General features: G+C 43.6%; 2 protein-coding genes; both read right to left on the bottom strand.

The window, feature by feature from the left end:
* Positions 1-265: 265 nt before the first annotated feature.
* On the bottom strand, positions 266-1720 carry GSTUM_00009584001 (uncharacterized protein). XM_002840795.2 has 3 exons: positions 799-1720; positions 561-737; positions 266-486 (listed from the first exon to the last, which is right to left on the bottom strand). Exons 1-3 carry the CDS (start codon positions 1548-1550, stop codon positions 375-377), a joined length of 1041 nt encoding a protein of 346 aa, XP_002840841.1. The 5' UTR covers positions 1551-1720; the 3' UTR covers positions 266-374.
* A 711-nt stretch (positions 1721-2431) lies between these two features.
* Positions 2432-4743, bottom strand: GSTUM_00009583001 (uncharacterized protein). XM_002840794.2 has 5 exons: positions 4301-4743; positions 3723-4209; positions 3137-3666; positions 2947-3076; positions 2432-2891 (listed from the first exon to the last, which is right to left on the bottom strand). The coding sequence occupies exons 1-5, from the start codon at positions 4400-4402 to the stop codon at positions 2638-2640; spliced, it is 1503 nt and encodes a 500-aa protein (XP_002840840.1). The 5' UTR covers positions 4403-4743; the 3' UTR covers positions 2432-2637.
* Positions 4744-23248: the final 18505 nt, after the last annotated feature.

Here is a 23248-nt window from a genome sequence, read left to right as displayed (position 1 = left end):
TCTTTTGCGATACAATTTGAAACAATTCTGGGAGTTGTTCTTCTCAATTTGTGTTCAGGTTCAACACAATGTCATACAAGTCTCTTTGTTGCCGGCAGTTTACCCTCGACCAGGTGGCACCTCCTACATAGGCCTCCAAGACCTTTAGGTTAAACCCAAATAACCTGTTTTCCTCCCACCCAGACACCGGCGCGTATCCCCCCCAGTACTGTAACAAGTATGTGAAGGCTCACATAAGAGCAATCAGTATTCAGCAGTCACACAATCGAGCCAAATTTGTTTTCATAAGATAGCACTAAGTAAGCCATCCGCTGAAGACTACATCTGAGTATGGTGCTAAGTAACCCCCCCCCCGTACAACGGAGCCACCATCGCTAAGCATAAACTTTCCCCAACCGCTCAATAACCTCAACTGCCTCGCGCCTAACCTCCTCCACAATCTCCCCAGCGGGTAATACCTCCTTTACCAATCCCACTCCAGTCCCACTACAAATCGCTCATCAGTTCTCACTCGCCCCATTCCACTTCAAACACCCATTGAGAAAGGGGACGCAACATACGCAAACATGGTCAGCCTGTTCCAATCCTCTGCCTCCCTTGCTTTATCATAAAGCTCCTTGTTTCTGAGCTTCGATAGCCCGCCAACGTCATCCTGAAACGTATCATTGACAATCGCCCTACCATCGTACTGCTCCGGCCAATCCCCCGTTCCACGGAGTTCGTCGTAAAGCCTTGTCCTACCATAACCCCACTATTAGCCCCATACCCCATACTAAACGCCAAAGTATGTAAACAAACCTAACAGTACCACTCCCTCCATCCCTAGCCCCAACCACGGCTCCCCGAAACCTAGCATGCGCCTCGGACTCCGTAGAAGCAATAAGCCTCGTTCCGAGCACAACCCCCTGCGCGCCCAAGCCTAACGCCGCTGCAGCCCCTCGTCCATCTATGATCCCGCCGGCAGCCAAGACAGTCAAAGGTTTGTTTCCCCTACCATCTCTCTGGCCAAGCATATCTACAACCTCAGGTACAAGCTGCATGACACTCCCCCTACGCCCTGAGATCCCATGACCGCCCGCGTCCCCGCCTTGGAGTACCAACACATCGACATCCAACTGAACGATGGACTGTGCCTCCGCGAGGCTGCCGACTTGCGCCCAGATACTCACACCCGGAGCGTTACTCTTGATAGCGTACACCCATTCTTGCATCTGCGATTCGTCCTTCGGCGCGAATAACCAGACTGCGGCCGGGCGGTACGTCCTCAGCACATCGAGCACCGGCTCCAGCGGAGCTTTCCATAGGAGAAAGCCGACGCCGATGGGTAGTACCTCTGCAGGATCCGAGAGGGCAAAGGCTTCGCGGGCGGCTCGGAGAGCGCCCGGGACCGGGTCTACGTCGTAGCCTGGTCCGTAAAAGCCTATGCCACCGGCTTTGGAAACTTCGACTGCGAGTTGGTGGCCCGAGACTAGGCGCATGGGGGCGGAGACTATAAGGGGTGTTTTGATCCATGGGAATGTTTGGGAGAGTGCCGCAGGTCGGGAGGTCATCGTGGTGGGGTCTCCAGGCAATCTAACAACTCTCTCAAAGCTTTGGTATGTGGGGCTAGATATCGCGAGAATCATTCAAGTGGAGAAGCAAACTAGAGGAACAAGGGAAAAGGCAAGGACGGATAGGTGAATTGTATGCGGCACGCGCTTCACTAGTAATAACTCGTTGGCGGTGTTTGCCTTTAAGGCCCACGAATAATACAGCACCATCAAAGTTACCCTCGGTAGACTCCGGGTAATATCCTGGGTGGCCACTACGCGAGTACTGGAACGCGGGAATTACAGTGACACGCTGGTGAACAAAATAATATCAATCGCCTTTGTATTTGTAATTCAAAACGAAAATTTGATAAAAGTCAAGGTGTGGCATTCATCTGCTCACTAAGTTATATCAGAATATTCGAGTGATAGCAGATAAATGTCTTTTGGTGGCGGCAAAGTCTCATCCAGCCACACCCACCCTCGCCCAGACGCATGCTCGAGCAACATCAACGCGAAGTACCCGGCACAGTACCCGTGCCAAGGTTGTGGCTCCACCACAACTCTTGATTGCTCGCTTGCTCACAATCTTGGGCACTCTCGAAAGAGTGCCTAACAACTTAAGGAAAGTACCGTACCGGTAACAGCTCAACTCAACTTTCACGCTTATCAAAACCAAAGTCCCACCGTAAGAAAAGCATCTGAGAATGTTTTGTAGTGGATCGTAATTACAAATTGGAAGTTTCGTTGAGCTGTTACTTTCGGTAAGCTGTTAGACTAGGCACTCTCTTGAGGGTACATTACGAGTACCGCAAGATCAACCTCGGCAAATGCCATCTTAAACACTCACGATGCCAAACCCCCGAACCAATCATTACTCCAATTCCCGACAAAACTATCACTTGATACCAACCAGCATACCTCCAATTCACGCAGAATTGAATGTTCGTATTAATTGACAATTATAAACACTGCTCGTTTCGCTTTTCCGTGGGAGCCCCACCACCGCCGTCTATATACCAGTGTATGCTTACAATACTTTTTTCACCTGCCCACTATTTTGAAACCAAATAGCGCCCCGAAATTTGAAATGCAAGACAACAAAATTTTAATCCCTCTTAACAGAAAGAGCTCCGGAGAGCTGGTACTGGGTGCTAATGCCCTCAACACGATGGAAAGCGTTCAAGTTCTTGTGGAGGACAATCTGGTAGCAAGTAGCACTACCCTGGCGAGAGATAATGCTCGAGTAGGCAAGGAAGAATTCCCAGATGCGAAACCACCTGTTCCCATACTTGGCCTCAACCTTCTCGCGGTTTGCCATCCAGTTTCTGTACCACCTCCAGAGAGTAGCGCTGTAGTGAACTATAAGTTCATCAGCCAGGGTTCAATGGCAACGTGGAATGAAAGATATTTTTACCTCCGATAGTATCAACGCTCTTAACTTCGAAACCAGCACCCTCGAGTTTATCAACGAACCAACCAAGAGGAGTAGAAGCATCAGCACCGGGGAATACATATTTGTTCATAAACAATCCCCAAATGAGGTCCTATTGAAACCCATGTTAGTCATCCTAGGCAAAATATCCGAAATAGGAGATGCTTATTACCTCGAACTGCCAAGACTTTCTCAAACCAGCGATCTGCAAGAACAAGGTTCCATCATCCTCGAGCATGTTGTAAACCTGATTCAGGAACGCTCCAAAGTGTCTGACGCCGACGTGTTCGGCCATTTCCAAGCAAGTGATCTTATTATATTTTCCAGCGGGCACGGGAGTATCACGGTAATCCATGCACAGAATTTTCGATTGAGATTCCTTGATTCCATCACGGCGGAGGCCAGAGTTTCCCCATGCGGTTTGGTTGCGACCGAGGGTGATACCGGTAACGTGAGCGCCATAGCTCTTGGAAGCGAAGCGAGCGAGAGTGCCCCATCCACAGCCAAGATCGAGCATACGGTCACCATTCTTGAGATCAATTTTCTCACAAACGACCTTGAGCTTGTTGTCCTGGAGCTGTTCGAGAGACTCCTCCTTGTGGATGTCGGAAATAAGACCGGAAGTGTAGATCATGCGTGGGCCCAAGAACCAACCATAAAAGTCATCACCACGGTCGTAATGATCACGGACCTGTTCCTCATCTGTATTTTGCGTTAGCACAAATTCGGAAATAAGGTGATAAAGTTAAGGTTCTCACCCTGAGAGCGGGAGTGCACAAGCAACTCCGGAATCATGCCCAACAAAAAGTGCTTGAAAAGACCCTTTGTAAATTGGAAATTGGCCCAGTCGTGACGGTGTTCAAGAATTTCCAAGCAGTCTCCCTTGAAGGAAACATCGCCCTCAAAATACATTTCATAGAAAACTTCCATAGGAATCTTAGTACCACCCTTGTATTTCACGGCATCCTCTTGCTTGTGGAACTGGAGATAGTGCTCAACACCCTTTCCAGGGAGCTTGACTTTCTCATTCTTCCTCGGCGAATACGTGGACATGACAACCCAGAACCCAACCAGGATCGGAAGATCCACGATCAGGGCGAAAAACAAAAATGTCTTGAATCCACCGCCAACCTTGTACTTCAGGTAGTAGGGGACGCCAAGCAAGAGTCCAAACATGAGCATGTTGGACCAGGAGTCGTTCCCTGAGCCTTCAGCAGGGAGTGGCGCATTTGGAATAGCCGGATACTGTAGAAAAGTTAGCTCTGATGCTCCCCAGTTGACAGGTGGTGACAAAGTTGACAACAAGGGGATATCACGGGAATTGGATGGTACTCACGTCAGTGGTCCGGACACCGCAAGAGTCGGATGCCGGTTGAGGTGTCGACGCTGGCGGGGTGTCCACGAACTCAAAGGAGTCCTCTGACTGAGAACCGCCCATTGTGGATAATGTGGTTGATAAAAGAGACCACGGTGGTGAGGGGGGAAGGGGAAGGGGAGGATAAGAAATGGAAGAGAGGAGCGGAGATAGGGGGTATTAAAAAGAACCCGTAGTCAAAGAATTGAAAGTGTTGCAAAGGGGAACACAAGATAAGGGGGGGAAAGCAGAAAGCTCGATGAAGAAAATGGCTGGGCACTGCGGTGGGAGTGGTGAGCCGTGCGTGTGAAGGATGCTTGGCGAATCCAGGTGATGGCAGAGATTGTGGGAGGCGAAGCGAAAGAAGACAGGAGGAATAATTCGTTGGCTCAGGCGATGCGTACTCAGTTCTATGTGCGAGTGCGAGTGGGGGAGTACTCTACAAACTATTTCACCGTTCAACGGTTGTGTAATATAGGTAGACGACCGGATACCGTATACCCCCACAAGAATACAGTAGAGCACTGTGTTTGGGAGTGAGCAAAAGGGGGGAGACTTCAGTTTCCTCTGGCCAAAATTTGTTGAGTGTGACCAGAAGAATAAATCTTGGCGAGTACAGGTACCGGTACACGGGGTGGGGGTAAAGTGTTGGGACAAGCAGTGGGCTTGATCTCTGTGAATTATGAGCAGTGGGATTGAGGATACCAAATTGAGCAATTTGCACAGACAGAGAACGCTCCTACTCGTCCCAATACTTTCCCCCTACACAAGTACTACCCGAGAGGTCGAGTACTCGGATATGGAAGTAAAAATCGAGTTCCACAGGGAATTCTCCGAGAAAAGATCAGCAAGTGGAAGTATAGTCCCTTGTCAGAATTAACCGCGCACCTAGCGCGCCAGAAAAAACTGCAGCAATTGGAACCATGCTCTCCAAGCAACCCCACCATCATGGTGGTGGAAGTAAAAATAAAAAATGTAAGTACATAGCTGAAAGTAATAATTGGTAAAATTTATTTCTCAAGATGATGTTGAAAGGGTGGAGTGAAAGAGAGCGTTGTGTTGAGATGGATCATTGGTGCGCGGTTAATTTTGGCAACGAACAATATCCTAGCACCCAGACCAAAACAAGGCAGACCTTCTAACCATGCCAAGGTTCCCACAACCTAGAAGGATGCTAACAAGCCGATAACCTTTATAAATTCGGTTATTTGACAGAATACCCCTCGGTGGCGCTGAATTTCACAAAATGCCCACCGGAAAAAATGTTTGATAGAGTGCCCCCCTCCACACCTTCCCGTAAGACCACATTGAAAATTGGGCCCTTGGTAAGATGGTGAATCAAGATCGACAATTGTAGATCTATGTAGTTTTTAAGGTATTACGCTAATATACAGTAATAAGAACTAAGTATGAGATTGTTGGCATGTCTGAGAATAATGACCAACTTTATGGCAAGTAGAACATCAGGGAGGTGCCCTACTAGCAGTTTCTCCCCCAATAGTAGTCGTACCAGATAGGTAGTCTCCAACTCTTCTTCTCTTTTTTGCTGGCCTTCCTCAAGGTACCCGGGTCACAGGTGGTTCTGGCACCAAATCTGACCCAACACTAATCCCCCCCACCTGCCCCGCTTCCGCATCTAGGCTTTCAAGAGAGCTAGAATTCTCTTCAGCTACAAATGTAGAAACATGCTCAATATTCACAACCGGTAAGTTGATTCTGTAGCTCTTCCTATAGGTTTTGGCTCGGCAATAGCTTGGCATGTAGTCATTCGGTGCCTTCTGGAGACAGTATATGACCGCAATTGAGTGAACACATGGAATATCAGTGTCAAAAAAGTGATGACAGGTGCATTTCCATGACTCCAAATTGACGGTATATCTTCTAGCACCATTAATAGTCCCTTGTTACTAGTGCATTATCGAGATCAGATATTTGAACGGTATACTGACAGGCAAACTGAAGTCCATCTTTCAACTTTTCAGTTCCAAAGCTGGTTATGAGAAATCCTCCAGGCTGCAACCAGGCTTCCACTTTCTCATAGCGCTGATAGTGGCGATCCATTTCCTTATACCAAATTGTATTTAACATTGTAAGAACTGGCTGTTCTTACTCCTCCAAGTAGATTGAATTTATGCATTCTACAATATTACAAGTGTCATGAGTGTAACGACAGCCAGGAAAGTGGAGTGAAGAAAAGAGCTCTAGTGTAACGATCCCTCTCTGGATAGTTAGTTATTGGCGACGGGGAACGATACTTCTCGTTTCTATCTCTTTCTTCCTTTGCCTTACGATAGCTCTAGGCCTTTGCCTACGTTACCGATAGTACAAGACCTTTGTCTTCTATCGGGAACACCTATCGTAAGCTTTCTCTAACTCGTCTTTGTGAAGAACCTTCCTTGGCATAATAATAACGTTGCAATAAAGATAAAGATCGTAAAGATGTTTTATATTCGTTAAAGTAATAAGTAGGAAAGGTACTTAGAACAAAGGGTGAAGAACCTATCCTCCTCGGCCGCATTAGCCTCCTTATATAGTGTTCTTCCACCCATAGTCATGTGACCTAGAGTGGTCACATGTGCGAAACAAAATCATAACAAATTAATCATGTGACCAACATGGTCACATGTTCAAACCCCATGACCTCATAGCGAGGTCAAGTACAAAAAACTTATAAACCAATCATAACGCAATAAACCAATCATATGACTTGACCGAGTCATATGTGCGAAACATAAATCATATGAATAAGGCTTGCCCGCAAGGCATACTCGCAAGGTACACTCGCAAGGCACACTGGCCCTATGTACGTCCCATGACTCATATTTGAGCCATGTGCGAAAGCATCACAAATCCTATACATAACCAATCATATGACCCGAATGAGTCATATGTGTGAAATAATAACATACCTGTGACTCATAAATATGCGTCACGTGAAAACCCTTTCCTTGCTAAGCCACGTTCGTGATATTAGCTCCCCTCCTCCTAAGCCTGAGTCCCATCAGCCTTTTTCTCCCAGTTTCAATAGTTCCCGTCCTGCCGAGCTCATGGTCCTTCTCAGCTTGTGGAACTTTTCATCTGCCGTCCTCCATCTGACCCTTACCGATTCCAGAATCAGATTCGCCATCTCGATCGTGTGCCGCTGATTGTCGTTCAGCTGTCTAAGCTCCGCGATCGTTTTGTCGTTTGCCGAAATTGTGGCCTTTGCTTGGCCCAGTTGTTCTCGGAGTCCCCGGATCTGCCTGTGTAGGCTCCTGACATCCGGTTCCGTGTCTGCCGAGGAATTTTGGGCCCCTCCCTCCTTGGACCGCGTCCTCACAGCCCATGCCTTTCTGGCATCTTCTCCTTCCAACTCTTTTCGGCTTCCATCCTTCTGCGGGTAGAATCTCGCAGATATTTTCTGTGCCCTCTGTATCCTGCACCCATTTCTGAAGCATTGTTGCCAATGCTTCAGGACGTGGTCTGGGCATGGGCCACGCTTTCGACATTCTCTCGGGAACCATCCCGAGCCTTCTTTGTCGCCAAAATGTATTTGGCAACCATCATCATAGCATACCGTCCATGACATGGCGTTATGCTGTGCTTGTCTTTCCCTTTCCTTGAGTTCTTCGTCAGTTGGCCCCATGAATGAGTATTCGGGGCTGGTGGGTGTAGTTTGGTGGAGGCTATCGCCTCAGCCCTCGTGTTGCTGCAACGGCGCAGGAGTCTTTCCCTCTCCTTTGTCTTGGTTGAACGTGTTTGTCACCTGGGCCAGGCTTGCCTGGGTATCGCTGGTGGAAGGTTGAGATGGCATCTTGAGCGTTTTCAAAGTTGTGTGCGAAGTACCAAGTTTTATCGTGTTCAGGAGAATATCCTGTCCACTTGGCTCGGTATTGGAGGTGACCGTAGAAGAAGCGGGAATCGACTATTTTGTCAAGCTCGTATTCTGGTTCTCCGTCGAGTTCGATCGGAGGGGGAGGAATAAGTGTTTATGAAGGAAACTTATTGTCGTTGTGTAATTCGAGGAGTAAGATGTGGAATGTATTGTGTATTCGCATTGAGGGGGGAAGGTCGAGTTTATAAGCTTGGCTGCCCACTTTTTCCAATATCCTGAAGGGTCCAATTTTCTTGTAGTCCAATTTCTTTGATGGTCATGTTGTCTGAATATTGCGTGGTATTAGTCATACCATATCTCCTGGTTGTATGTTCGGATCCGGTCTTCGGTGCTTATCGTATTGTTCTTTTTACCATTGTTGTGCTTGACTCATCTCGTATTGTAAGGTTTCATGTAGTTTTCCCATATCCGTTTTCTCCGGTATCACATCATTAATCGTATGATATGTGGTCTGACTTTGTAGATGTTGTCCATAATTCGCGAAGAATGGTGTGGTGCCAATCGTTTCTTGCTTTCCATTGTTGTATGCGAATTCGGCCATTGATAACAGCTTGTACCAATCATTTTGTTGATAATTGACGTAAGCCCTTAAATATTGTTCGAGTATCGCATTTACCCGTTCCATTTGTCTATCCGTTTGTGGGTGGAATGCTGTGCTCATTCTGTTTTGTATTCCCATTTCTCCGGTTACCTTTTTCCATAATCCCGATGTGAATAGTATTCCTCGATCGGTGATGATATTCTTGGGTAGGCCATGAAGTCGGAAGACCTCTCTGAAGAAGGTTTGTATAAAATCCCTCTTGTTAATATGTTTTCTAACCGGAATGAAATGGCTCATTTTGGTCAGACGATCCACCACAACCAAGATGCTATCGCAATTTTCCGATGTTAGTAGGTCTGTGATGAAATCCATAGTAATTGTTTCCCATGGTTGTTCGGGAATTTTGTTTGATTTTAGTAATCCATATGGTGCGTGTTTAGCCGTTTTCGTTCTTTGGCATATATCGCAGTTTTTAACATATCGTTTGACATCTTTACACAGTCCTGGCCAATAGAATGACCTCGTGATGAATTCCGTGGTTTTAGCTGTTCCCCCGTGTCCTGCTGTTCAGATATCGCGGTGTTGTCATATGATGTTTGTCCTTATCTCCTCTTCTTCCGGGACCCATTGTTTTCTGTCGTACCACATATTTCCGTCCTTCCATTGGCATAACCCCAGAGCAATTCATTTCATCTCTTTTCTTCCTTCCTCCAAGGCTTCTCTTATTGTCTGAATTGTTTTGTCTTTCTCGTTTGCGTTCTCGATTTCTCTTTCCTCCGTTGATGTGAATTGGATAACCTCCATTGCCTCAAAGTAGGTTTTTGGTAATAGCGTTCGTCTTTTTTGTTTGATTCTTTCATCTTCTTTCATTTGTGGTTTGTCGCTTGCAATCCTTGTGAGAGCATATGGTTTTCCACTTTCTTCGCCTGGTCGGTATTCGATTTTGAAGTTGTATTTGCTGAGGTGTTCCATCCATCTTATCTGGCGGTCGTTCAATTCTTTCGTAGTCAAGAACGGCACCAGGTTCTTGTGGTCGGTTAGAATTCGGACTGGATGGTCGTTGTTCGAAATGTATCTCCTCCATTCTTTTAATGCTTGAACTATTGCTAATAGTCCTTTGTTTGCAACATCGTAGTTGCACTCTGCGGGGGTCATTGTCTTGGATCGATAGGATACTGGCCTCCATTTTCCATCGTCGCATTGTTGCGATAGTTTGCCTGAGCCTACATATTTTGCGGCGTCCATCTCGATCATTGTCCTTCGGTTTGGGTTGAAATGGACCAATACGGGTGCCAATGTTAGATGCGTTCATACTGCATCGTATGCTTTTTGTTCCGTTTCTCCCCAGTCGAAGGCCAACAACGCCAAGATTTCTTGTCTTTTTTCGTTAGGTTATAGAGTGGTTTTGCAAGCCTGCTAAACCCCTCTATGAACCTCCGATAAAAGTTGCAGAATCCCATAAAGCATTCAACATCTGTCTTATTGTTTGGTTTTGCCCAATCCCATATGGCTGCTGTTTTGACTGGGTCGACCTTGACCCCACTGCGATTGATAATGAATCCAAGATATTCCGTTTCTTCTTTATGGAATTCGCATTTTGTTGGTTTGATCTTCATTGGTGATCCTTGTATTGCGGCCATGATATTGCTAATGTCCTTTTGGCATTGTCGTATGTTTTCCGAGTATATGAGTACATCGTCCAAGTATACGATGCAGCAAATGTCGAGGTACTTATTGAGTACCCTGTTGATCCATCTCTGGAATGAAGCCGGTGCATTGGTTAGCCCAAAGGGCATAACCAAGTATTCGAACATTCCGTATCTTGAGGCGAATGTAGTCTTCCATTCGTCTCCTGCCTTGATGCGTATATTGTGGTATGCATCCTTGATGTCAAGTTTGGTGAAGTATTTTGCTGACCGTAGTCTATCCAGTGCTTCTCCAATCAAGGGTAGTGGATATCGATCCTTCTTGGTAACCGAATTGAGGGCTCTGTAGTCTACGCAGAGTCTCATTTTTCCGTCTTTTTTCTTGACGAATAGTATTGGCGATCCCCCTGATGCGAAAGAGTCCCTGATCCATCCTTGCTTCAGGTTTTACTCGATGTACTTCCTAAGTTCTTCAAGCTCTGCTTCTCCTAGTGGGTATAACCTTTTGTAGGGAATTTCCTTTTTTTTTCCTGTTTTTTCGTCTTTGTCCAGCTGAATTTCGTGATCGATTCCTGGTCTTCGAGGTGGTAGCCCTGTAGCTTCCTCTGCTTGGAATAGGTTCGTGAATTGATGGTATTCTTTTGGAATCAATTCTTTCCATCTCTTTTCGCTTTGGTATTTCTTATCCTTGATTGCTAGCTCTGTGCTGATATTGATTTTTGCTAGGACTGTTTTTTTGTCTTCGTATGTCCATTTGAGAATTCCTGTTGTATCTTCTCTTCAATAGTACCTCCCAAAGGCTGGTGCTGTGATCTCCTTGATCTCGATTTTTGTTGTTGTATCGGGCTGGTTTTGGTCTGTGCTTCCAAATCCCTTTTCTCCTCTTGTGGTTCCTTCCAGTTGATCTACTTCGTGTAGATCCTCATTGTTGATTTTTTCTATTATCAACTGTGCGATACGATCGCCCTTTTGGACTTGGTAGTCCTCTTAAGCCAGGTTGGCTAGGACCACTTTGACTTCTCCTGTATAGTCGATGTCGATCACCCCTGCCATGGTCATGAGTCGATGTTTGACTGCCAGACCACTGCTGGGTGCTATCCGTCCGTAGGTGCCTTCTGGTAGTCTAATGGCTATTCCTGTCTTTATCATTGCTTGTCCGTTGGCAGGTATCTTGATCTCTTCGTTGGCATACAGGTCGTGTCCTGCTGCCCCTTTGGAACTCTTGGTAGGCACTCTTGCCTCTTGGTCCAGTCTTCATATCCGGACTTTCTTATCTTGCCGTATCTTGTTAAACTTTGCATCCAAAAAATTTCTTCTTATGCTTCTCGTATCAGTGTCGAGTAAACTACCGGTGAACTATTGAGACATTGTGTCGCACATAGTTCGCTGGTAAAGATCATTTTATTCTCGTTCCAATTGATCGTCGGATTGTGCTTTCTTAACCATGGCATCCCTAGGACTATCTCATGGTTTTTAAGATTTGCCACCTGGAAGGTTGCTGTTTCTCTATGGCTGTCAATGTCCCTAGGTACTGTCGTCGTATGGATTATAGGACACATAGCGCTTGGCTTCCCATCCGCTAGGTAGACTTGTCTTATTTTCTTTGCTTGTTTGGTGTGGAGGCCGTATTTGTCGCAGATTTCTTTGTCGATGAAGTCTTCGGTAGCTCCAGAGTCGAGCATTGCATATATTGTTGTTTCTTGGTTTTCTTTATTGTATATCTTTGTTTTGATCATCACATGATCTCTATCTCCCTCTCCTCTTTGCGTGTGTAGTGCCATGTAGTAGTTCACTATCTTGATGGGTTTTCCAGGTCCACATCTTGGATCTCCCAGACCGCCGTTTACTGGGGACCCTCGTCGTTTTCCACCGGTGAATCTTCTGCGATCATTTCGCGATTGTTGCTCCTTTTTTGACTTTGGAAACGATTATTTCCAGCAGCTCTGGTCCCTTGGTATCCGCTGTTGGGTCGGCTTCTGCATTCTCGCATGCGATGTTCTGCTTTCCCGTGTCTCAGGCAGAGTTTCCCGTTCATTCTTCTGGTGTATTCTTCCTTAGACAGGTTCAAAGCAGGTCCTGCTCTTGACTTGTCTAATTCAATTGGCTCGCCTGGTGGTAATGCTCGACTTTCTCTACGAGCTGCTTGTGGTTTGAAGGTCCCATCCACATTCCTGGATGATTGGAACACCCTATGTGCTATAGTGTTTTCCGAGTTGCTTTGAACCATGTTTAGTTTGCTTTCCTTATCGATTGCCCATCTTGCAAATCGTTCTGCTGTGGTATAGCGCAAGTCTGAGATTCCCCATGCATCTCGGAGTTTCTCGCTGCAGTTTCTCAGGACGATGATATAGAGAGTAGTATCATCAAATTCAGCCTTGTATTCCAATAGCCTGCATTCGTTCCAGTATGCCGAGAATGTTTGTTTTCCTTGTTGGAGTTTTCCCAGCTTTCGTCTTGCGGTTTCTTTGGCATTTGGATCTCTGAATTGCGCAAAGAGTGTTGCCTTAAACTCCTCGTATGTGACCCATTCTCTCTGCTTCCTTCTATCTTGGAAGGGCATGATCCATTGTCCCGCGAGTCCTCTGAGTAGAGATTCCACATATGGAATCTTAATTTCATCATGGTGATCTCCGTATCCCTTAACGGCAAAATATCCCTCGCATTGGACTAAGAATATTCATAGCTTATCTTCAGCTCCTTCTTATGTGTCGAGCTCCTTCACTTTTGGTTGTTAGATGTTGCCTTGTCCTGTGTTTCTTGTTGCTGCGAGAAATACCTGAAACTGATTTTCAGTCATCCCAAGTATACTAGTTCCTGGTGCCGGAACGGCTGGGGCCGGTGGCCCAGATACTGCAGATCCCGACATTCTCTCGGGTCGTGAAGTTCCAGCAGGAGAGCTATCGACTGGTGATCCTTTCTCTGAGGTTACTGGACTTGCTTATCTCGAGGGTTCTGCTGAGACGTGGTCTAGGGCGTCGCTGAATCCTCCTAGATTAAGATTTTGATCGTCGAGGTCAATATCTCCTTCCCAGTCTCGGTTGAAGGATGCTGTCTTGTATCGTTTGGGGTGGCACTAGGTGACGCTTTGTAATGTAACGATCCCTCTCTGGATAGTTAGTTATTGGTGACGGGGAACGATACTTCTCGTTTCTATCTCTTTCCTCCCTTGTCTTACGATAGCTCTAGGCCTCTGCCTACGTTACCAATAGTACAAGACGTTTGTCTTCTATCGGGAACACCTATCGTAAGCTTTCTCTAACTCGTCTGCATGAAGAACCTTCCTTGGCATAATAATAACGTTGCAATAAAGATAAAGATCATAAAGATGTTTTATATTCGTTAAAGTAATAAGTAGGAAAAGTACTTAGAACAAAGCGTGAAGAACCTATCCTCCTCGGCCGCATTGGCCTCCTTATATAGTGTTCTTCCGCTCATAGTCATGTGACCTAGAGTGGTCACATGTGCGAAACAAAATCATAACAAACTAATTATGTGACCAACATGGTCACATGTTCAAACTCCATGACCTCATAGCGAGGTCATGTACAAAAAACTCATAAACAAATCATACCACAATAAACCAATCATATGACTTGACCGAGTCATATGTGCGAAACATAAATCATATGCATAAGGCTTACCCGCAAGGCATACTCGCAAGGTACACTCGCAAGGCACACTGGCCCTATGTACGTCCCATGACTCATATTTGAGCCATGTGCGAAAGCATCACAAATCCTACACATAACCAATCATATGACCCGAATGAGTCATATGTGTGAAACAATAACATACCTGTGACTCATAACTATGCATCACGTGAAAACCCTTTCCTCGCTAAGCCACATTCGTGACATCTAGCCCAATATCCTTAATATACGATACAGTTTTTAGCTTTAGATCAGTCAGGGCTTTCATATGTTCATTAAATTGAGCTGTATTGGATGATTGTGCAAGCTTCCAAAATAGGTCTTTAGCACCCACTCCAAAATCCTTTTTCACATTCTTGCTGATATGCTGACAACAATAGGCTCTTATAGTCTTATTCAGAATCTGATCAGCAGCTATTAATCCTTTATCCTGATCACTGATAAAGGTAGTTGTAGACTCATGAATTTCTAGAATCGCACTATTACTGAATCTTAACATAAGTCTAGAAAAGGTAAACCAAATTCAGAGTACCTTATAAGATTGTGAAGAAAGTACTCCCATGAATTCTGATTCTCACTCTCGACCAGAGACCATGCAAGTAGTATTACATGAGTATCACTATCAATTCCTACAGCAAAGAGAAGGGTTTGACGAAACTTTGACTTGGTAAAAGTGCCATCAGCAGCGACAATTTGGGGAGATCTTTAGAAGAGGTGCCGGCTAGCAGAATGGCTGATGAATAAGCATTGAAACTGCCTACTCTCTTGGTAGCCACTGAGGTGAAACCGACCCATTTGGTCAACCTCAGAGAGTTTCTGAATGTAAGACGACAATATGCGAAATTGTACTCTCTCTAGACTCATATCTTGATTATTAAGATATTGAAAAACATTACGTGCTATAGGATAACCGATACGAGTATTATGGTGAAGCTGCATGGCTTGTTAAATCTCCTTAGGCCTTGTATTCCTGGTTATTGTAAGTATTTTAGCAACAGCCTCACAGAGGTAAGCGAACCGACTTGAGGAAGCACAGGATACTGGTGCAGCCCCTAGGCAGGTGGTATGCATTGGATTTAACGCAATTATGATGACTCGTTTCTCCTCTCTCTTCCATGTTGCATGAACATGAAATGGACAGTCAGCTGCTGAGTGACATTTTACCACACACCTTGAACAGTCCAATTTCTTGATTTTTATCACAAAGCTTTCTGCAACCGCCTATTTGTGAAGTTGTACTTTGAAGTCAGAGAATGTCTCAAAGGATTGCTTTAGTGATAAAGCCATATTGAGACTACTGGAAGATATAAAAGTGTCACAAGTATAGTGGAAGGATGGAGCTGAAGATGGAAAGAGATCTTTGGGTTCATAGCAGTTATTACTTAGGAACAAATTTTCAATAAGGTCTGGACCCTCATTTCTGCTCTTGTACGGTATTGCAACCCACAGAAGGGCACTCTATCAAACATTTTTTCCGGTGGGCATTTTGTGAAATTCAGCGCTACCGAGGGGTATTTTGTCAAATAACTGTTATAAATTCCATTTCTGACCAACCAAACAGGGACGGCACAGGGAGAAAGTTACAATATAGTATATATATCTCTAATATAGAGATTTGTGGGTAGTATTCTATCGTCGATTTTGGACATCGGATTATTGGTTATTGATGATGAGAATTACCTCCAAAGAAATAGTATCTTTATTAAGAGTTTCTTAGTAGTGCCCAAGAGGGCAGAAAGCTTGGTACAACTATAAGTAGTAAAGACGCTAATATAGTAATAGCATGATAGTAATAAAATATAACATTTCTAAATCCTTGTTAATATAAAGCGATGGGCATTAATACCTTTCTTCTATATAGATATATATATATATATATAATATTATGTATATCTTTTAAGACTTCTTCTTTAATAGTTCTTAGACCCTTCGGCCTATGTTATTAATACTTACTTGGGTAACACCTATCATCATAAAGTGATAAAGATATCACTCTTAGGCTCGTAAGAGATGTAAAGAATAAAGTGTGTAAAGATGTTTCATTCAAATAAAGTAATAAGTAAGGAAATTACTTAAAACAAAGTGTAGAGAGTCTATCTTCCTCAGCCATACCAGCCTCCTTATATAGTGCTCTCCTTACTAATCTGAACCCTGATTACTCCTAATGATATGTCACGAACATGGCTTGGCACAGAAAAGGATTTTACATGACTCATGATTATGCGTCATAGGTATATTATTGTTTCATGCATATGACTCATTTGGGTCATATGACTTATTATGTTATGATTTGTTATGTTTCGCACATGCCTCGATTATGAGTCATGAGACATGCGCCTGGCCAGTATGCCTTACAAGTGTGCCTTGTGGGTATGCCTTGTGCATATAATTTATGTTTTGTACATGACCTCGTTATGAGGTCATAGGTTTTACGCATATGACTCAGTCGAGTCATATGACTTATTTATTGTGTTATGATTAGTTTATGAGTTTTCACACATGACCTTATTATGAGGTCATGGGTTTTGAGTGTGTGACCATTTTGGTCACATGACTAGTTTGTTATGCTTTGGTTTCGCACATGTGACCACTTTGGGTCACATGACTACAGGCGGGAAGAACACTATATAAGGAGGACGATGCAGCCGAGGAGGATAGGTTCTTCATGCTTTGTTCTAAGTATTTTTCCTCCTTCTTTTACCCTGTATCAGACGTGAAGGTTCGGTGTCGATCCAATCAGAGCCCTTGATTTCTAACTGATGATAGGTTTTAAATCTTTAACTTTGAATACCTTTTGGGGACTTCGTTGTTATACCTCCTCCTACGTTTGCTAGAAGTTTTTTCTTCCTTTTACTTATCTTTTCGGTTGTTTACTACAGTCGCCTCCTGACAGTCGCAATGGCTAAGTGAGCCTCCGCCCCCTCCACCACCTCTGCTCTATGTTCGTTAGTGGTTTTTTCTCGTACTATCGAGAAGAACTTCGCCCTGGAGGCCAAAATCTCTCGCCTTCGGCATCAGATCTCCATCCTTTCTTGGCAATTTCATTGCACTGGAAAAGAGATATCTGCCTTGTTGGCTGCCTTCAAGAATGAACGTGCTATTGATCGCGGTTATCTCACAATGTTGGCGGCCGCAGTACCTACGGTTATCCCCTCTTCGCCTGTCTCCTTGGTCACTTTGGTTACTACGGTGGTCTCAGTTGGGGGGGGAGAGCTAGATCCTGAGAGTTCTCAGGGTCTGGCAGAGGAGCTCCCTCGGGGGAATGTTGCACTGCCAGTTATCCCGGCACCTCCTGCAGCTTTGTTGTAGGTAGTGGTGTGGATGGAGCGGTCCCTGATTCTTTGGAGCCGGTTGAGGCACTTGCTCCTGGTATGGGTAGAGTGGATCCTAGTGTAGTGACACCAGCTACGGTGGTATCACCCTCTTTGAGGAGAAAGGTGCTTGAGTCCTCTGTGGCTGAGCATGTGGCGGGTTGGGGTAATGCCTCTGGTGGTGTTCCCCCTGTGAGGGTGGGTGGTAATGAGGGTGGCCCCTTCACTCCTGTTACTAGACCTACACCTGGGAGTGGGAAGGGAAAGAAAAACAAGAAGCGCTGGGTCAAACAAGACCAGACCTCACCTGTGCCACTTGTCCCTGATTCAGAAGAGTCATCGCCTGTGCTGGTTTTCTACCACAAACCGGCTACTACAGAGTTCGCAGCTGGTTTGCCACCTGCGGAGCGAGCTGAGGAGTTGGAGGAGGAGCTGAATACTTGGGCATGTTCAGCCAAGTGCCAACAGCTTGGTGACTATCTCATTCTGGCTGCTTACTGCGAGGCCTTTTAACTGCGCTGCCAGTGTGGTACCCCCTGAATTCTCTATGACGGTTCGTACCCCCTTGGCTAGGGAGCCTTTACCCTGTAAGTCAGCTTTCCCTTAGGTCTATGCGCTTGGGTGTTGGATGTTTTTTTTGTTTGGGATTGGGAATGGGTATTGGGATGGTCAGCAGGGTGTCCCGGGATCATTGAGTGGGGGCACTTGGGTGGGTTTCTATTGTAGAGGAGGTTTTTGCAATGTCACATTCAGGTTGCGGTAGTGGAACTTTTGTATTTTGTATGGGTAACTTGGCTGGCGGGTAGGCTGGGCTGAGGAGGACTTTTCTTTACCATTGATGGCTTTGTATTTAGTATTCGTGTTGGGGCATAGCGTGGGCATGTTTGAGGTACGGGGTTGGAGGTTTAGTTAGTTTGTAGTTGGTGGTATCTGGGATGCGACAACCTGGTGGCCCAGCCCTGGAACTCATCGTATGCCAGTGTTGGCGGTATGATTTTAAATAAAATTAGATTAAATTCTCAGTACTTTTCCTACTTATTACTTTAACCAATATAAAGCACCTTTACGATCTTTATTCTGTTGCAACGTTTATAGTAAGCTGAGGAAAGCTCTTCATGAAGAAAAGTTAGAGAAAGCTTATGATAGGCGTTCTCGATAGAAGACTAAGGTCTTGTACTATCTCTAATGTAGACAGAGGCCTAGTGCTATCGTATGACCAAGGAAAGAGACAGAAGAGGAAGAGAAGTATCATTCCCTGTTACCAAGAACTGACCATACGAGCAGGGATCGTTATACCAGAGTCCTGTAAAACCTCATAAGCAGGTCATATGACTCGAGTGAGTCATCTGTACAAGACCAATGACTTATAATCAAGTCATGTACAAAACATAATAAATGATATCATAAACAGGTCATATGACTCAAGTAAGTCATATGCGCGAGACCCATGACTCATAATTAAATAATTTGTTCAACATAACAAATCTTAAGATAAACAAGTAATATGATGTGAGTGAATCATATGTGTAAAATCAATGACTCAAAATCAAGTCATGTGCAAAATTGTATTACATCTATGATATAGAAGGAGTTTTTAATCCTAAAATTGTGTTAGGATCGCCCTTCAATCACTACAAGGATATATTGGTAAAACAGGTACTGTAACCACTCAGTACATAGAGACCGTTGCCGAGGAGGTGATTTTCAAGACTATCCGCTTTTGGAGCTCCACTAGAATGACTAAAACAACACCTTACATCTGGCAATACAGTCAAAAGCACGCGAAATTGATCGCAAAACAGAAATCTTTAACGATGCCGCCCACAAGAACACCTCTGAGGAGATTGAAGTAGAAGGATGTGAAGGAGCGAGGATTGAGATATCGAGGACCTCAACCAAAGTCTCTCAATCTCCGGAAAATAAGGCTTATAGTATATGCCAGTCATGTTACTTACACAGCATATGTGGGCGATAGCTAATTAGGTAATAAGTAGGTAACACCAAAGCAGATGGTGGAGTGAACCTACACCTGGTGGCAGAAGATCAAGGTGTTGAACTGGCTGGAGTTCTACTGGGTACCAAATGATGTGCAAAACACCACTATTAAGATGAGAGCTCACACCACTTGATGGCCTCGGCCTTCTTCAAAATTCCCAAAACCACAATCAGCAGGTGGAGGAAGCCTGAAATTTTGCACAAGATTGTGAAACCGGTAGGAGGAGATGGCTCGTGTCGTGATACTCCAGTAACCGTTATGTATCTCTGGCCGGAGATGGAGCTAAAGCTAATTGAGGCTGTTTTAGCCCGTCAAGCTCATGGTTGTCCGGCAAGAGATGGATGGTTTCGCAAAAAGGCAAAGGAACTTTAGAAAACAACATATCCTGATCTTCCACCAGGATTGTTTGTATTCTCCCAATGCTAGTTTCATAGATTCTTATCCGGTCATTGTGTTGTTTTGCAGTTTGTCACCAATATGGCTTAGTCTCTACCAGATAGCTATAAGAAGGATATTTTGAGCTGGTTAAAATTTAATTGACAAAATTGAACCCTTATTTCTCTGGTTTTTTCTCCCCTCTAGGCCTCTCCAAGTCCCCTCTCTCCTCACTACATATGTAATGATGATCATGGTAGATTTCCTGAACATCATATTTGCAATATGGATAAGACTCTTCTCCCATGAGAGTTTTTATCTGGTACGATATATGATATACAAGGGGCAAGAACTGTATAGTCTAGAAGTGCTCGGTCTGGATCAGAAAAACATCAATGTATACGTTTTCTTTATATATTTGCTGATGGGGTGCCTCGGGTATTTCCTGTTCTTATTTTTACAGCACTCAACAGGCCAAGATAAGGGAATGCAAATCTCACCTGTGGAATAGTTGCGTTCATGTAGAGTTTTCACTAACTGGTTGGATGAATGAAGTGCTCTTCAAGAAATTTATCCTATAATTTCTGGTACCAATTGTTGGAGACCAAAGAGCCTTGTTTGTTTTTGATCACTATTGAGCCTATCTTACCTCCTCTGTTATTGAAACCTGTCAGAAACACAAAATTATCCCTTCCCTGATTCCCGCCGGTACAACCCCACTTACTCAACCTTTGGATATTGCCCTAAATAAGCCTTTTAAAGGCTTAATCAAAGAGTGCATAGAGGAAATCCGAGAAGAGAAAGAAGCTCTTGAGGATATTGAAAGATGAAGTACAAGTCAATACTGTATTATTACTACAGAAGCAGTTGGAAGAGCTTGGGAAGAGTGGAATAAGGCTCAATCACGACAGAATATGATTATTCAATCCTTTAGAGATACAGGTATCCTTACCCATTGATAGCTCTTGTGATCAAGAACTTAATATCAAAAGATTTGGTTCAGGCAAACTCGTTCTTGGTAATTGGACGAGGTCTGAAGGCGAGATGGTCTATGGACTTTTGGAATAGGAAAATGTAGAACTCCCGGTAACCTCTGATTCTACAAATACCAGCCTTGAATTTGCTCTGTTCACTGAGTCCTAAATGAACAGGTTAAAGTCCTTGGTATATTGGTAGAGATATATGTAGCTCAAGAGTGGGTACTAGATACTCATATTAAAAACCTCAATCTTTTTTATATGTTTTACTTTTTTTTTTCTATAAATAGTTTAGCCTGAAAATGATCATCTAGAGGTTCTGCTTGGCAATAGTCTCGATGTACTAAGTGGTTACTGTAACAAGTCCAGTTGTAGTAAACATATGTGATATTATTTCCTTATTGTGAAATATAGTGACTGTCACTTAGTTGTCTCCTGTTTCTTATAAAAATACTTTTATTTTCTTTAGTATTTCAACATTGTTTACTATACTTGTCATAAGCTTTTTCCCATAGGTAGATCTATGAGACGTAAATATGAGATAATATTCTATATTATATATGTTAAGAAAGAACTTAAGTAGTTGAATCTAATTTTATTTACACACTAGCTGTTTAATGGCAAAAGGAAAATATGCTTGATATTAGTAGAGATATGGGCTATTATACATATGGTCTTTTCTGGTAAGGTTCTGACTATATGCTATCTTTGATGCCAGATTCCATCCTGAATTCCCGGACATGCAACCTGACACTTTGCATCCTATACCTACTTGACGTTCAATTCCCAATTTGTAAAGAAGATATACTGGGCATTCATACTGGTAGAGATACTTCCTATAGTACCTATTAGATTTTGTAATACTTCTTAATCCTTACTCAATTTTTGAAACCTAGTTACTGGATCTAGAAAGATAAATCTTAAAGTACAATATTGAAGCTCTTTTTACAATAACTCAGGCATAAGTTATGCTTTGTATTGTCCATATCCTGTGAGTTCTGTATTTAAAGAGTAGTATTCGGAAATCAGTTATCATGTCAAGCTGTCTCCAGTTTGTAGGACTGTAGCTTGTTACGTCCTGTTGCATCCTGTTATATCCTGTTACATCTTGTTATATCCTATTATATCCTGTTACATTCTGACTTCAGTTGTCAAATCTACATGTGTCCTGAATCACGGCCAGCATCCCAGCACCCAGTGTGTCAGACCCACTGAACCCACTGTATGCAACTGTTTATATTTGCTAATGTAGTTCTAACTTCTTAGCACTACTGCTAAATATTTTAGTTTTTATTATATTTGAGAAAAAAGAAAGATTTAACTGAAGCATGGTGGACCACTGATGGGTTGCTATTACCTGTACAGTATCCACCGGAGAGCAGTTTGTACTCAACAGACAAAAGGTAGTCCACAAAGTATTTAAAGCAGTAGGTCTCTAACTCTCAAATAATAGGAGTAAGTACTAATACTTACTCATTAAAAAATTAGTAAATAAATACCGTATAAAAGGCTTGAGAGAGTAGGAGGTTAGGGGGATTGAAGGAGTTAAGGAATTGGAAAATGTTATTAAAATTGAGTAAGAGGGGGTGGAGGATGTGATTAGGTCAGAAGATAAAGAGAACATTAATGATATAGAGGTGAGAAATTTTCACAATAAGTAGTGGCCAAAAATTAGTGAAACCCATATTGATTCAGATACATGAAAATCTCTTAGCAAAACATACTCTCTCTTAACTTCTCAGTACACTGTCCAATTATTGAAGTTTTTAAGGTATTGAAAACACAATATTACATTTTTCATATTACAATACTTATATACAAGTTCTTGTACAATCATGTCTGAAAATCTACGTACCCCTCATGGCAACGGTACTACCACTACAAATAATGACATTGACTACAACAAAAAAAAGATATGAGTACAATTTTAAAATAGATAATAGTAGAAATAGAAAAAAACAGTTTCTCAATGCTACTATTTTGTATGGCTTCCATCTGCATCTAATACAGTATGAAGTCTCTCAGGCATCCTCTGAATCCATCTATCAAATATCCTCTGGAGAATGAGGTCCAACTTTTCCTTTGCTGCCTGAAATAATTCAGCAATACTATAGGACCTTCTCTCAACCTGGGAGATTCGCTTTCTGAGTGCTCTTTTGAGATTTGTCCAGGTATTCTCAATAGAATTGAGATCTGGTAAGTTGGGAGGTCAAGTCAATCTTTGATATCTATAGTCCTCTTGCAATTTTTTGTTTTCTGCTCCATTATGCCATGATGCATTATCAGCAGCTATATAGATAGTTTGAGGAGCTCTGTCTATGGCTTCTATAAAGGAGATGAGGTAGGGTTGGTAAATCTCAGTTACATATTGGTGGAAATTGAGATCAAGTCTGTCTCTTTTGCTGGCCCTTTCCTCCTCAGTCCTCTTTCTCACAAGAATGAGCTCAGTCCTCCCTCCATGCATCATTGCAGTATATACACCTATCTTAGTGTGTCCTGACTTAAAACTAAGCTTTAAGTTCTTTTCTTCCAACTCTTCACATAGTCTAAGTCTGATCTT

Source organism: Tuber melanosporum (assembly GCF_000151645.1).
Source record: "Tuber melanosporum whole genome shotgun sequence assembly, scaffold_59, strain Mel28".
Taxonomy (NCBI): Eukaryota; Fungi; Ascomycota; class Pezizomycetes; order Pezizales; family Tuberaceae; genus Tuber; species Tuber melanosporum.
This window is presented reverse-complemented; position numbering and strand designations above follow the sequence as displayed.